This window comes from Helianthus annuus, chromosome 8 (assembly GCF_002127325.2).
Source record: "Helianthus annuus cultivar XRQ/B chromosome 8, HanXRQr2.0-SUNRISE, whole genome shotgun sequence".
Classification (NCBI taxonomy): domain Eukaryota; kingdom Viridiplantae; phylum Streptophyta; class Magnoliopsida; order Asterales; family Asteraceae; genus Helianthus; species Helianthus annuus.
Window position 1 is genome coordinate 118,146,473 of NC_035440.2, and position 15,733 is coordinate 118,162,205.

A 15,733-nucleotide genomic window follows, 5' to 3' on the forward strand; every position below is an offset into this window, starting at 1 on the left:
GACCACTGACTAAAATAAGTTGGTGCCCTGACGTCAATGTCTATCATCATTGACTAGTGCCCAGATCCATTAGTTCACGCCCGTCCTCTGCGGCACGGTGTGAGGCTTGTCAAACCTAAATAGCGCTATCTAACTAATGACCCGCTCGCCATTAGCCCGGCGATTAAGTCGATATAAAAGGAGGGACTTCATGATAGAGAGTTTTTGTTCTAGTATCCGTGTTGTCACCCTTCAATAAAGAGGGTGTGTACGAAATCCCCAAACTAGGAGATTTCGTGGGTTCCAATCAATTCCTTATCACATGTTGTCACCCTTCAATAAAGAGGGTGTGTACGTGTTCCAAACTAGGAGATCACGCAGTTTTAGTTTGAATCTTTTACCCATTCCCAAACCCTTGGGAATCCCATGCCTTGTGGAAAGTGTGAACTCACCTTGGTTTGCTCGGTAAGATAAAATATGTGTTCACAATTCGATCAATCCAATCCTAGTATGGTTCCAATTCCAATTAGTTATTTTACACACCTTAATCACCTATCCTTATTATGCAAGAAATGAACAAGTTTGGCACATAATATCTCACCAATTGTAAGGCCATACATATTTTCCACATTACGGGTTCATTTATCATAATAACACCCAACATACTAGTAAAAGCATTTTTCAACTCATACACTAATTTAAATCAGAAAGTATATTGTACAAGAATTCATGAATCAAGTCCAGCTTGGTAAACTTATGGTCCAATTATTATCGACCCACTAATGCTTTCCAATTAAACTTGCAGCCCAAGCACTTAATCCGTCCCCCCAATACACAGCCCACTTAGTATCGGCCCAACTAAGCAAAAGACACAATGTTACTGACTTGCAATTCATGCCACACCCGCCAAATTACCCAACCTACTTGTCGTGGCCCAATTAACATATCAACAGTTAAAATAAAGTGGGCTTGGCTGAAGACTCAAAGCCACGCAGCCCAGCCACATTGTAACGGCTATGCAGTCCCTAATCCTTCGGCCCAGAAATCCCTAGGTCCAATTACGAATGACCAAGGTTAAACACATTAACAAATCTCTATTTTTCACCTAGTCTGCTAACCTACTCTTTGTTGATAACTTATTTTTATAAATTTGACAATAATGGCCGACACTAACTATTGCTTCAGGCTATGATTGGACCGAAAATTAGTAGTGGTTTGTAGTTTTTTTTTTAAATCTTGACATTTGAATACAAAATCATTAAATTCCCCTAGCCGACAAAACTGTTGCTATATACTTGTGATTGGACCAATTGTTTGTAGTGGGCTGCCAATTCAACATCATTGGACCGATTTGTTTGGTGGGTTTGTTTTCTTTAAATCTTGATTTTTGAATCAATTCATGCTTAACTCACTGGGCCGACAAAACTGATTATATTTCATGTGATAGGACCTAGCAAAATACAAGGACTCACATGCAATCCTATTCTCTATACATCTATAATCATTCATAACCTCAATAACCTATTGTTATATGAATATTATTACTATTCTATTTGTTAATTATCCTTAACATACGATCAGAAAAAGAATAACTCAATCATGTAATAATCATACCATATATCGGCGTAAGTGTAACAACCAAATAGCATGTATCAAGAACTAAGAATACTTCAAGAATTGAATAAGGATGATCGACTAACCAGTAACTTAAGACACGAAGGGTGACCCCAAAAAGAAAAAGGCTTCGATGGAGGTGGGGAGGGATATTTGCCGTCGTCCATATTCTTGGGAGAAGGGGTGGAGTTATGTTTTGGGTTTATATCATGAGCAACCACACATTACGTATACTAAAAGATATAGGTTTGTTAAGGGCGGTTGTTTAATTCCTTTGACCGATCTGGGCCTAGGTCCAAGAGGTTGGGCTGCCAAAATAATTGGGTAAAAGAAACAAAGGTTTGGGCTTCTATTCTAACTACACATTCCTACGGATAAAGTAGGGATTGGGCTCAAATGGTTGGGTCCAATGTGCATGTATGGGCTGACCGTGGCCCACATACAAGCCGCGCGTGTGCGAGTGTGTACCCAATACCCGCACGACCCAAAACATTTATATAACAGCCCAAGATTCATGTGCGGCCCTTATCAATCAATCCAACCATTAAAACGAACCCAACCATGCACTTAGTCATAACCACATAGATTTACATTCGACAAGTTATGAAAACGAGAAGTTAGATAACAGTTTACTATAACAGAAGCGTGAAGAAAGAGAATTTAAGGAATTATAATCACGTTTCTAACCTTGAAAGTTTGGGTTGTCACATACCGAATAACCGGACATTACCCGGAACACCAAAATATTACTAGAAGCATTGTTTACTTATTTCTGAGCTAGTTATGAACCCCGAACACCCTAACACCCACTAGAATATCTAGTAACTAACACTTGTAACCATATACTTGGATTTGAATTATTAACTAACTAAATACTATTCAAAATTACATTTAACCCCCCCCCCCATTGCATGTGGACGGTCACCCATGTGACCCCGCCAACAAATCCCACTTGATCTCCGTAGATTGCATGTGATCCTTTGAGATCTCTATAGATTACAATCTTGGATTTGTTTGTACTATTAGGAGCATATGATACATTGGTCATTACACAAAACTTGGATATAAGAAACATCATCTTTCTCATTCATCTTCACACCACAAAACTCCTCCCCTTGCCCCCATTCTCGACCGAGTTTAGTGCCACCACCACCATCACCTTTCATTCGTAATCCAACCATTCCAAGCTTCATTCAAGGTGTAAGGAGCCGTATTAGAAGGTTTGGTGAGCTCGGATCTTGAAGGACCTCCATCACAAGCTTTTATCCACTTGATCTTCATCTTGTTTCTTCCCTAGCTTGAAGCTAGTAGTAAGCTTCTTGTAACTCTTGTTACTTCATATTTTTTTTAGTGGGTAAAAGATATATTATGTTGATTTACACAAGAACACTAAAGAACATACACTTGAATCTTGAAACATAAAGCTAACATAAGATGAAATCTCGTTGAAATGATGTTGTTAGCATATGGATGATGTTTGCTTGTTGATTACTAGAGATATTGATGTTGATCATTACATGGAACTTGCTAGATTATGATTAAAAACATGATTTAGTAAGTTAGGAAATGATTATGTGTTTATACAAGATGATCATCTTCTTGATTAAACATGAACTTGAAAACAAGATGATTTCTTGAAAAAGTAATAAACAAAGTAAGCTAATAATCTTGTAAATCCAAGATTTACGAATGATTTTCCAAGAAAACCAAGTTTAAATATGAGTGTTAGATCTTGGTTTTTACTTGGACCTACACTATTTTTATTAGAAAAACAAGTGCATAAACAATTATGAAACAAGAAAAATACTAAAGAAATATTTTTAGAAAAATCATCTTACAAGTTGTAAATGACTAAATCCTTCAAGAATGAGATTTACAAACAAACAACCATGTTTTTAAGGGTAACTAAACCTACTAAATAACATGGTAAGTTACTACAAGTTTTTACAAAAACTTCAAGTTCATGATGTAGTGAAATTTACTTGATTTTGACACTCGGTAAGTGTCGAATGAGTTGTTGATGATTGATGATGATTTAAAAGAAAATAAACACATGTTTTGAAAACATGGGAAACCTCCATTTTTAGAGGAAACTATGTCAAAATTTTTATAAACTTTGATAGTTAGAAAAATATGAGTTTTTGAGAAACTTATTCCCTAAAAATGTATCTAAAAATATTTACCTAGGTTTCCCTAATTTTTTGTGTTAAGAAATGATGATTTCTTCAAGATTAAAATTGATATTAAGTATGTATATTTTTGAGAAAAATATATATATTTATTGATCACCAAATTTTGTGCTAAGTATATATAGTATGTATTACATGTAATAGTGTATTAGGACTTGAAAATACACTAAATACTCCTAAGGAGTGAAAATACAAAAATACACATACAACATGCTTAGACAAGTACGAGAATATATTTATGAAAATATATTACTTGATAGAATAAATAACTTGGACAAGTTATGAACATGAAATGAAGTTTTGGACAAAATACATAATCCGGGTGAAAAATACAAGATACTTATATTTATTGTTGAGATTATTTTTAACATAAGAACAAATACATAAAAGATGGTGACTTATACTTGTGCGATACAAGTCTAGTGACTAACGTTAATAAAACACGTTTAGGTCACGACGCTAGATAAGCAAAAATCGGTGAAGTTTACGGCGCAGGGAACGCAAAATTGTGAGTTCATGCTCCCCCTTTTCTTTTAACTGTTTTCAGTTTTATAACTTCGGGGGTGAAATACATGTTACAAATGTTACAATGTTTACAAATGGTATGATGGATACAAGAATTGAGGAATGATACGAGAAATCGTGTCACGAATAGGGTACCATAAGCACCATTAATCATGTACATACTAAGACCGCAGAACAAAAGGTTAGATCCAATGGGTTTTCGGGCAGCCACACTCTTGGTGAAAACTAGTACCAAGTAGTGCTTTTGTGTCTCAGTCGTGAATCGACAACTAGAAAAATGCCTATGGTTTGGATGCTTCCTATGTCGTGTCACATGTTAATGGCCTTGCAACCCATTAACAAACTTGATACATACAGAAATACTTGATTTATACAAGATACATACCATGTTTTTCATACAAAGTCTACAAACGTTCAATACAAGAACTGCATGAATTCACACCAACATTATGTTGACGTTTTCCATAAACTCACATGTATTTCAGGTAACTAAGGTGGATGTGCGCATGGTCTTACTCTTGCTCGTGTATATTGCTTATGTTTACTTTTGAATAAAGTTGTAACCTTTTCTGACAATTTGCTGTCTCGTGATGTAAACACTTAAACTATGATTTCAGTTATGTAATGTTTGGCATTTGAAGTTATTTTTACGAGCATGTAGTATGTTTACCAATCGTATGCAATGAAAACCTTTCATGATCACACCTCGTGCTTCCGCCTTAGAAAGGGGTGTGACACTTCTAGTGTTAATTAACTGTTAGGTCCGTTAAACGCAACCTAAAGTACAATAGATATAATTATGCGTATGTAGGGTCATTCAATACCCTGATGCCCAAACAACAATAGATGTTTATGCGGTCTGCTTGACAAGTTAACATGTAATAACACACATAGTGAAGTCTCTAGTTGGTGACGTATTCTGAACATTAACACTATTCACATATAATCCATATCTGGGGTGACCACATAGAAAAAATATTCAAAAGTGGTGAACTAGGGTAGTTACTAAAAGAATAACCAAGCGGCCTACTATGTATATATATATATATATATATATATATATATATATATATATATATATATATATATATATATATATATATATATATAGGCTAATTATAATGAGAAAACTCATCCCAGTTAAGAAAACCCAGTAAACTCTTATATGTGGCTAGGATTGAGCCACGTCGCATGTAAGTGTAAGAGGAGACAAGGGCATTTTCGTCATTTCCATTAATCTTTGACTGAATGTGTAAGTCTGGTAAGATACTTGATGCACGTCAGACTTTTCTTCTTTTCTCATATGTTTCATTTATTACAATTTGTACTTGTTCTATATATCACATATCTTTAGTTCTTTTTGTTTTATGTATCATAAATATGGTGTCATATATCTCATATCTCAATTCTCCAAAATAGAAGTGGAGTGAAAGAAAAAAACCAGACACACCATTGAAGAGTTTTTGCATTTAACATGGCTGAGTTGAACAATCAACCTCGGAGTGTTGACGGTGGTACGGCGACATTCAATGACCATCCGGGTTCACCCTTAAATGTTGTCCCACATAATCATTTACCTGATTTTGCATTTAATGAAGATGAAGATGTGTTGGATGAGAATAGAGTTGTTGAAGATCCTAAACCTATTTCTAAAGAGTTTCCAGGTGAGTCATACTTTTTTTTCGGTTTTATTAAATGTACACCTTTTCATTTGCAGCGAGAACATTATCATTTAGATTACATAAATTTATAGATCATATAGATTTGATTTATGATATTTGTGTTTCATATTTACTTTTTTCTGACATTTTGTGTGTTATTCAGCACTCGAAGTTTTCCGATCTGAAAACGAGAACGTGGACGATTCTGGTGAGTCCAGATGCATACGAGTACTTGTGCAAATAAGGTTTTCTTGTTTAGATTTTCATTGGATTCTTCTTGATTTTTTTTTTTTTTGGTTTTTGGTTTTTTTTTCATGTGTAGCCTCAGATCTGCATCAAAACGGCACCAATGATGATGAGGATGGTGTTCAGAATTGTACTTTTACAGAGTTGCTATCCACAGCTCAGTTTTTATCTGAAAGCATGAATTTTTTTTTTCTGTAGGGGTATTGTAACACCCCTAGTTATAATGTTTGTAGTTTGTTATTAGAATGCGTTTTTTTCTCAGTGGTAGAGGAGGAAAAAAAAACAGATGATGTGGTGGTTTGTTTGGTAGAAAATGTGGTAAACTTGTATTAACAATATCATTTTTTATATTCGCTCCTATTTTATTTTTTATTTTTATGAAACAAGCTTTTATATTTTTTAGAAGGTAAAAACATATGTGTTTACACTTGTATTAACAATGTTATTTATTTTATTCTGTCCCAAAAAGTTTGTTTCATGAATTAAGTTTTTATATTTTTTGGAAGGGAAAAACATTCAAGGTTACACTTTTGGGTCACCTAAAAAAAATGCACCACCATCTACACTTTTTGGTGACATCAAAAAAATGTACCACCATGTTTGTATCCATCGTAGCAAAACGTATTAAACTTGTATTGACAATACAATAAAATGCATCAGTTTGTTAGGTTTCATGTTATAAGTAATTTTTTTAACTCATACTTGTTAAAATTTATTAACAATGCAATGTTTTGTAAAAGACTTGTGACCTTTTTAAAGTTTCACTTTTATGATATACATATGCAAGCCCAGCGTCGTTATAACTATTTTTTTTTTTTTGTAGGTATTCAGGCGGACGAGGAATTTTATGTTCACCACACACCCAATGGCACTAGAATGTGGTGTCCTAATGTTCCTACTATTTTAAGGCCTGTTGTTGGTTGTGTATATGAAACGTGGAAGGATGTGTTTAGAATATACAAGGAGTATGCTGTGTATTCTGGGTTTTCTATTCGTAAGGGGCAAACCAAGAGATGGAAGGGGTTTGTCACTCACCAGTACATAAGGTGTACTAAATATTCAAAACCACAGATTAAGCGTAAACTGATACCCTAGAGCAGTCAACCTTGACTATCAGGCAATGTAATTTCACAGTCACAGATTGCAAGGCTAGTATACTGGTTAAGTTTTGTGAGGACAGCTCTTTGTGCATAGTGGTAGGGTTCCACGAGCATCACAATCATCCGTTTGTTGAGCGTTTTAATCGTGACCTAAGTAGGATTTCAAGGAAACTACCCTTTACATCCAAACAGTTTATCCATAACATGAGTTTGACCAAAATTGGTCCAATTGTTTCTCACAGAGTTTTAGTGTCTCTGATGGGTGGACATCACAACGTACGTGGCACGCCAACTGATTTTAAGAATTGGAGCCAGTCAGTTAGGCTTTATGTTGGTGACCGTGATGCGCAACTTCTTATAGATCATTTGAAAGAAAGATCGGAGAGCTTACCAGACTTTTACTATGAGTTTGTGGTTGAGAAAGGGCAACTGAGGTTGATTTTTTGGGCAGACGAAATTTCTAAGATAAATTATGAGGTGTTTGGTGATGTGTTAGCTTTTGATGCGACTTATCACACTAACAAGTAAGGTTTTGCAAACTGACACTCTTTTTTTCCCTTTAACATAGTATTAACTTTTGTTTATTTTCTTTATCCGCAGGTACATCATGATTTTTGTTCCTTTCATCGGGGTTGATAATCACAAGCAATGTGTGACATTCGGTGCTGGCTTGCTATTCAATGAAACGACTGAGTCTTACAAGTGGTTACTTGAATCATTTCTGAAGGCACACAAGAAGCAACCAAAGTTAGTTCTGACGGACCAGGACCCTTCAATGAAAGCTGCCATTTTAGAGGTTTTCATAGAGTCTCGGCACCGCCTTTGCATGTGGCATATTATGAAGAAACTTCCCATCAAGGTTTTATTAATTTATCAATCTCGTTTAAGAAGGTATTTTTTTGTTACATTTTGTTAATAGTTTTGGGTCCTATTATGTATAGATTGCTGGAGACCTGTTACAAAACTCTGAGCTAAGGGCATTGATGCATCGTTTGGTGTGGAGTATTCACATGAAGCCATCTATATTTGAGACGCGTTGGCAACTTTTGATGGAGGAATATGGGTTACAAGATCACGACTGGTTGAATGATATGTACTCAATTAGGGACCAATGGGTACCTGCCTACTTCCGTGATATCCCAATGTGTTGTCTGATGAAGACTACATCAAGAAGTGAAAGCTCTAACTCAAGCTTCAAGGTCCACTCTTCTAGTGCTAACACACTAGTTCAGTTCATGCTATGTTATGAAACTAGGATAGACAATCAGCGTTACAGGCAACGTGTTGCAGAGTTTAAAACTTCATCTAGTGTATTCATGGACACTACTGAGTTAGCTATCGAGAAGCACGCTTTTGAGTTGTACACACATGCCATTTTCACAGAAGTAAGAAAAGAGATATACAAGGGGAAGTTGTCTTGTTACATTGTAAACACAGAGGATTGTGATGATGTTTTACTATGTGAATCAGTTGGACAAACGAAACAATGCAACCAACACATTCACGGTAACTTGCTGTATCCTTATAGTGGCATTTTTTGTTTAAGTTTTCATTATGTTTTTTTTTTCCACAGAAGCGTAAGAATGTGTTTTGGTGTTTTTGCAGGTCAAGCTTGAGTTGAGAAATCAGTCGGTGTCTTGTTCATGCAATAACTTCATCCGTATTGAATTTCTGTGTATGCACATTTTTTGTGTTTAACGGGTAAACAATATTGAAAAAATCCCGGCCCAGTTTGTTGTTAAGCGTTGGACTAGGGACGTACTTCCTAAAAGTTTATTTTCTGTTGAGAGTCGCTACGGCATTGACACCCGTCCACAAGCTGCTGCGAGAAGTCAGATTCTTGAGATTGTAACCGAGTATGTAGACGCCTTAAGAAGTGATGTTGGAGGACTTTCTTCTTTCGCTGAGCAAATAAAGGAACTGAAATGTAAGTTACTAAATGGAGGACCAGTTGATGATGACGAAGCCAACAATGATAACTATGCTGCTGTTGAAGAATTACTTGGTGTTTCTTTAGATGGGGATGTAACTCTCAACAACCCAGACGGGGTCAGGAACAAAGGATGCGGCAAATGTCGACGATCGTCTAGACCAGCTCAGGACGCAATGAGCAACTCTGCCGTCAAACCTCCCAAAACACCCAGGCTTTGCCGAATATGTATGAAGTACGTGATTGGGCATGATTCAAGAAATTGCAAGAAAAAGAAGAAGAAGAAGCAATCGGCTAACGAGGATGATGACTCAAGCTCTGGGAGTCAGGAGTCCACTTGATTTGGTATTTCTTTCGATGCGTGTGTTGTGCGTGTTTTGAAAACTTTTATATTAGGTTTACCTTATGACGCCCGCTTTTTGGACTCCATTTTAGTGGAGCGCAACTAAACTTTGATCATCCCTTTTGTATTTCTTGGGCTGCCTTTTGTACATGCACATGTTTGCATGTGTAGATTATCTGAAAATGGATGCACATGCATATGTTTGCATGTTAGGATGTATGTAGGTTTGGTATGTAGTTTGGTTTTCAGTTTAATTTACTATCTTTACTTTCTAACGACTATGGTTTAATTGATCAGTGGCATCATAAAATGATATCCACAATGTTTGTGTGAAAAGTAAACGTTGTTATCTGTATTTTTTTTGCACGTTACATCCTATGTATATAATTACCGAGAAAATGACCTATTTCGTTACAAAAACCAGTAACAAAAAAAATTGTAACCACATATACTAGTTTGTAGTCTCTTTTTTTTTTGTATTTTTTTTACAAAACACAAGCGGTTTTTTTTCTTAAAGAGATAATATATCTGGATGAATATTACTTGTTATTGTAACAAATTTTATATATTATACATAAAGTAACAACTTTTTATATGGTCAAGTAGTAGATAAATTTTTATAGAATAAATATAACAAGATGTATCTTTTTGTTACTTTCTCCTTTTATCTGGTGTTGCATTTAATTTGTCATTAATTTTCATATCTAATCACCACCATCCACTCCCCAAAGTTTATTTTTTCATTATAAATAGTTTCAGCATACATAATATGTACATCCACAAACCATTCTAAACTAATTATCACACACAAAGCATAACAATGCATAAGAGGCCATCCACGGTTTCCAAAGTTCCGGATGTTAAGGTGATCGATCTCACGCCTGGAAAAATGAGTTTATTAATGTTGGGAAGACACTTCGAAAGTATGCATCAACTCCACCCAGGGTTGGCGATATGCATGAAACAACCCCTTTAGCCCCTATGCTCATGCAGACGCTTAGGAAGATCTTTACCAGTGATGGGCACCCCCGCGGAAAGAGAAGTAATTTGTTTGACCCCAAAGGTGGAACCCCATGCGAAGCCTATGTCGCGAGCAATACCGAAAAATGAGCCTAGCGTTAACTCTATAGTCAAGACGGAGCCAAATGTAGTACCTAAGGGTGAACCTACTGGGTTTGATACATACGCTACCGGTAACGTGATGCCTAACGACGAGCCTACAGTATACCCAACAAAGAGACATGTTGATGATCCCAAAACCAGCGATTGGGTTGATGATGTCTCGTGGATGAGCGAAATTGAGTGGGATTCATATTTCCCAATAAATATATCAGTTTTCCCCGTCCCACCAAACCCATGCAAGTGTAAAAAGTGGTTCACATGAAGAAGGTCAAGTAGAAATCAGGTGTTGTTGTTGTGTTTTTCTAATTATGTTGTTTTTGAAGATCTATGTATGTTTTTAGCTTAATTAGAAATCAGGTGTAGTATCAGGTTATCAACATTAACTAAGGAGCAATGTATGTATCTAATGATTTTGTAATTTTTACTGGTGTAATACGTAATAAAAAAAAACATCTAGTTTGTGTGTTGTTACTTCTTTTTTGGGGTGTATTTTTTTGTGTTTTTGGGTACACAAATTGAATTATAGTAAAACAGTTTTTAGGGATAGGGCCCCACGGTAATAAAAGAAAAAAGTAATAAAAAATAAAAAAAGAAAGAAATGTATGGACGTGGGTAATGAGAAAATAATACGTTATTATAGTGGGACCCACAAATCCTTGGTACAGATCTTTCTTGTAGATCCATCATCCCAACTATATTCAAATATTTCATTTTCTTATATCCTTTTTTTCTTTACAATTCATCTACCTCTCAAAAAAGATGAAAAGGTGTTCATGTGGGAGGATTGCTGATGTGCGTTAGGTGTAATGTATTTTAGGTATATATTTTAAGCCCTTTTACACTTTTTTGCCAAGTTTTAAATTTATAAAACACGATATTCACTAACACTAAACACACATATGGGCAAGTGCACCCATCGTGGACGTAATATAGTGTTGGTAAGATACCGAGGTCGTCCAAGGACACAAGAGCTTTTAGTACCGGTTTATCCTCAACGTCTAATCAAATCAAAATGTTAGAAAAAGATTTTTAAACTAAGAAAATAAAATTAACTAAAATGCTGAAAAATAAAATAAAAATAAAAAAAGATAGACAAGATGAATCACTTGGATCCGACTCGTGTGTTAGTGTAACCTTTGATTATTTTCGCACTTTTGCACTTGTTTAAGAGATTATCTTAGTTATTGTAGTAGGCCCCTCTTTTGAAGGTGACGTTACCCTCAACGCAGTAGTTTGAGTCAGCAAGGATACAATCCTAAAGGGTCGGATTATTGAAAGATAATTAATTAAGTTATTAATGCATAATGTGGTAGGCCCCTCTTTTGAAGGCGACGTTACCCTCAGCTAAGTAGTCTGAGTCAGCAGGGATACTGTCCTAAGTAGCTGGGTTAAAGTTTTAATAGTAGTTTAACTTATGAGGAGATCAAAGAGTTTGGACCCCCGCCATCCAATACCTTTGGGTATTGAAGGAGGTCCTACTAAATTTGATCCAGGTCCTTTGCAGGATCTATACATTGAACAATGGCAAGACTCTTACCAAACCGTTCCCTTAACCCCCGACCAGGTAGCCAACATACCTCCATATAGACCGTGGAGATATAAATGGTGAAAATCTTTTATTTTATATAGACAGTAAAATAATGCCAAGACGCCACGGACAAACGATAAGGAAGAATCACCTTCAACATAAGAAACTAGTAATTTAAATCATTAATACAAAACCAATTAAAAAGTGCAAAAGATTAAAAATAGAAAGTATTACACTAAACACTTGTCTTCACCAAGTGATGTAAGAGACTTAGGCAAACATGGCCTTTGATTGTCAAGAACTCTTACGATCAATCTTGGATCCCGAGACGACTCACACACTCTATGATGGACAATGGATGATGGTGGTGGATGATGGTGTTATGGTGGTGGTGGGTGGTGGGTGAAGTGTGAGAGAGGTGGTGTGCCAAGGGATGAGTTGCATGAGCTCCAAACACTCCTATTTATAGGCTGGATAGAAACTCGGGCACGGCCCCGTGTCCGCTGGGCACGGCCCCGTGTCCATCTGACTCTCTCTCTTCATTAATTGCAATTCGCAATTACAATAAATGCGCCTGCAGGAAGTTGACCACGCCCCCGTGTCCGCTGGGCACGGCCCCATGGTGGGCAGTAGAAGCTTCTATGGGTTTGTCTTTTCTGCTGCTACTTGGGCACGGCCCCGTGCTCGCTGAGCACGGGGCGTGTTCAGTCTTTTGTCTTCTCAGTTTTGCTTAGGAAGATGCTGTCGGGGGGTCGGGCATGCCACTTTCGTTCATTTTCTTGTATTTATGTTGGATTTTGCTGTCTTTTTGCTTCTTTTGTTAATTTGAGCTCATTTAATCCTGAAAATACAAAAGGAAGACAAAAGCACACTTTTTCCAACAATAGTACCAAAAAAGGGTTAGTTTTATGCCATAATTGATATAATTTATATGTTGCATTTTGTGCATATCAAATACCCCACACTTGAATCTTTGCTTGTCCTCAAGCAAACTCTTTATAATGTGGCTTTATTCACTCCCAAATGGAATGGGTAGAAGAGAAGGTTTTTGGGCTTGTCATAGAGTGTCGGGACTTCCAAGATTCTTTATTTAGGTTTTATTTTTATTTATTTACAATCTTATTCGTCATGATTTATTAAAAACGTTTCTTAAGATAAATTACTTATTAGGGCATAACATACATTTTTTAAAATTTCATTTATATACAAGTTCACATACCTCACGGGGGATCACTCAACACTCGGCCGAAGGTGTATTTTTAGTGAATCACTCGAGAGCGGCATGGAACTTACTCCTACCATAAGCTTGCCAAGCAATCAATCCTCCTCCTTTTTAACTATATACCTTTGTAAATATCAAGATGACTTTTTGGGTGAAGGGTTAGACTTGGGCTAAAGGTGGGTGGTTGGGTTAGTGGTTAGTAAAAAGGGCGAAAGGCGTAACAAACGTCGGTTTGAAAGACTTTTATTTTTTTATTTTTTTATATTTTTATTTTATTTTGATGAACTGTTCAAACAAAGTTATTTTTGATAAACTTGTTTATTTGTTTGGTTTCATCAAAATACATATTATTATTTATTTTATTTTTTTTTTCAAGTCATAAGAAAACCGGACGTTGTTACTAAAAGAAAAGAGTTAAAAATAAAAAGGTTTAGGTGGGTAAAAAGGGTGATTGTTTTGGGTTAAGAAATGAAAAGGTTTAGGCTCAAAGGGGTTAACTAGGGGGATTTTGGGTAGGTGGTAAAAAAAATGAAAAATAATGGTGTAGAATGAAAAAGGGTTAGTCCTAATGCCTCCATCATTTACTTAATCGGGTTTAAGTTGGTAAGGACCGGGAATGTATTGTTGTGGCAAGTTCTAGAGTCGTACGAACCAAGCGGTTATTCACACAAGAAACGAAAAATGAGCATTGAGTGTAAGGATATATATTTGTATGCTCGTTAAAGGCTCAAAACTCACTTTTGTGGGAAAAGGGTTTTTATGTGAACAAGTATATATAATCAAATTTTAACTAAGTTTGTCCTACCTTTTCATAATTTTCTTGCTGGTTCTTTTTTTATCACGACGCTATCGGTTGTAAACTTGTAAAAATATAACCTTGTTAAGACTTGAATTCCCAACTTAAACTTAGACAAGTAAAAAAATGAAAATTTTTGGAAAAAATTTGGGGTGATTAGCGGTTGCAATAGAGTTTTGTGTAAGGCTTGTTATTAGGACTTGCAAAATTCAAGGTTTTAGCATCCCCCCACACTTAAATTACACATTGTCCTCAATGTGTCCCAAAAATAAGTTTTTAGGTTGATCGAATGTGTAAATGGTGTTAAAAGCAAAATTTTATGTTACTGGCGGCCTGGACACGGCCCCGTGGGGACCGGGCACGGCCCCGTGTTCAGGTGCCAGTGACAAAAATTAAAGAAAAGGAACAGAAGCCTGGGCACGGGGGCATGTTCAGCGAACACGGCCCGTGTCCAGTTACCTGAACTGGGCGATTTTCTGCAGAATGTGCAGCACGGGGCCGTGTTGGCGAACACGGCCCGTGCTGTGCTTACTGTAATGAAGAAATCGTCGTCGGATGGCCCTGTTTTTTGTGCATGGGGCGATGTTTCTCATTTCCTTTGTTATCCTTCACCATCCCGAGTGTGTTTTATTTATTATAACATCATCCAAACCTTAAAACCATCATTTCATTAAACACCATAGATAGATACATAGTCCTAGAAAATTAAAAACAAAGAAAAAAAATTAAAAGTCCTAAATTAGATAGGTCTAGTGATACATAAAATTATCATAAGGAGTCCTAATTTCTCACTAAGAACCAAAATTCCGGGAATAGATTCTCGGTATTGTAGTAGGACTCTTGGCCGAGGGTTACTGTCCTAGATGTTGTTAAAGCCATTCTTCTATCTCTCCTGAGAGGAAGAAGGTGGCCTCGTTTTCCTCAACATCTTGCGGAGGAGGGGAAGCGCCAACCGGGACTCCTTGCAATATGTCTCGAGGAGGCCACAGGTGCATGGCATACCACTCGGCTGGTTTGATGACTTCAGGCACCACGTTCCATGCCCTTTGGGTTATTATAGGCACCAAAGGAGGAGATGCGAGAATGTTCAACCTCTGGTGCAAGAGGTTGACCTCCCGGAGACACCCTTCCAGTCCCACCTTTAGATGGTTGATGCGGTCGTCCAAAGCTTCTTCCACCCCCGTCATTTCATCAATAGCCTCTCTTAGGGCGTAAACGTAGTTCACAAGAGAGTCTTCCGCCGTTGATGACCTCCTCCCTTGTCGGTTGCTCCTTGCGTGTGATGAAGACGTTCCGCTTGTTCTTCTCGCCATTCTGGGAAGAAAAACCGAAAAGAGCTCAATTTTTGCAAAACAGTCCCTCGGACACGGCCCCGTGTTCAATGAACAGGGCCCCGTGTCCAGGTGTCTGTAAGTTTTTAAATCAAGGAATCTTGAAGTTTTAAATTATTTTACTGGTTCAAAGGTAAATTTTAAGCA

The 15,733-nt window shown here is 36.8% G+C and overlaps 1 protein-coding gene across 1 annotated transcript; it reads left to right on the forward strand.

The window, feature by feature from the left end:
* Positions 1–5,781: 5,781 nt before the first annotated feature.
* On the forward strand, positions 5,782–9,585 carry LOC110870660. Its single transcript, XM_022119839.1, has 9 exons — positions 5,782–5,971; positions 6,132–6,176; positions 6,291–6,344; positions 7,038–7,236; positions 7,557–7,838; positions 7,915–8,173; positions 8,256–8,830; positions 8,888–8,891; positions 9,046–9,585. The coding sequence occupies exons 1-9, from the start codon at positions 5,782–5,784 to the stop codon at positions 9,583–9,585; spliced, it is 2,148 nt and encodes a 715-aa protein (XP_021975531.1).
* Positions 9,586–15,733: the final 6,148 nt, after the last annotated feature.

Coding starts and splice junctions, on each gene's coding strand:
- LOC110870660 (XM_022119839.1), top strand. CDS start 5,782: ATGGCTGAGTTGAACAATCAACCTCGGAGTGTTGACGGTGGTACGGCG. Junction 6,177..6,290: donor CGAGAACGTGGACGATTCTG/GTGAGTCCAGAT, acceptor TTTCATGTGTAG/CCTCAGATCTGCATCAAAAC. Junction 6,345..7,037: donor TGAGGATGGTGTTCAGAATT/GTACTTTTACAG, acceptor TTTTTTTTGTAG/GTATTCAGGCGGACGAGGAA.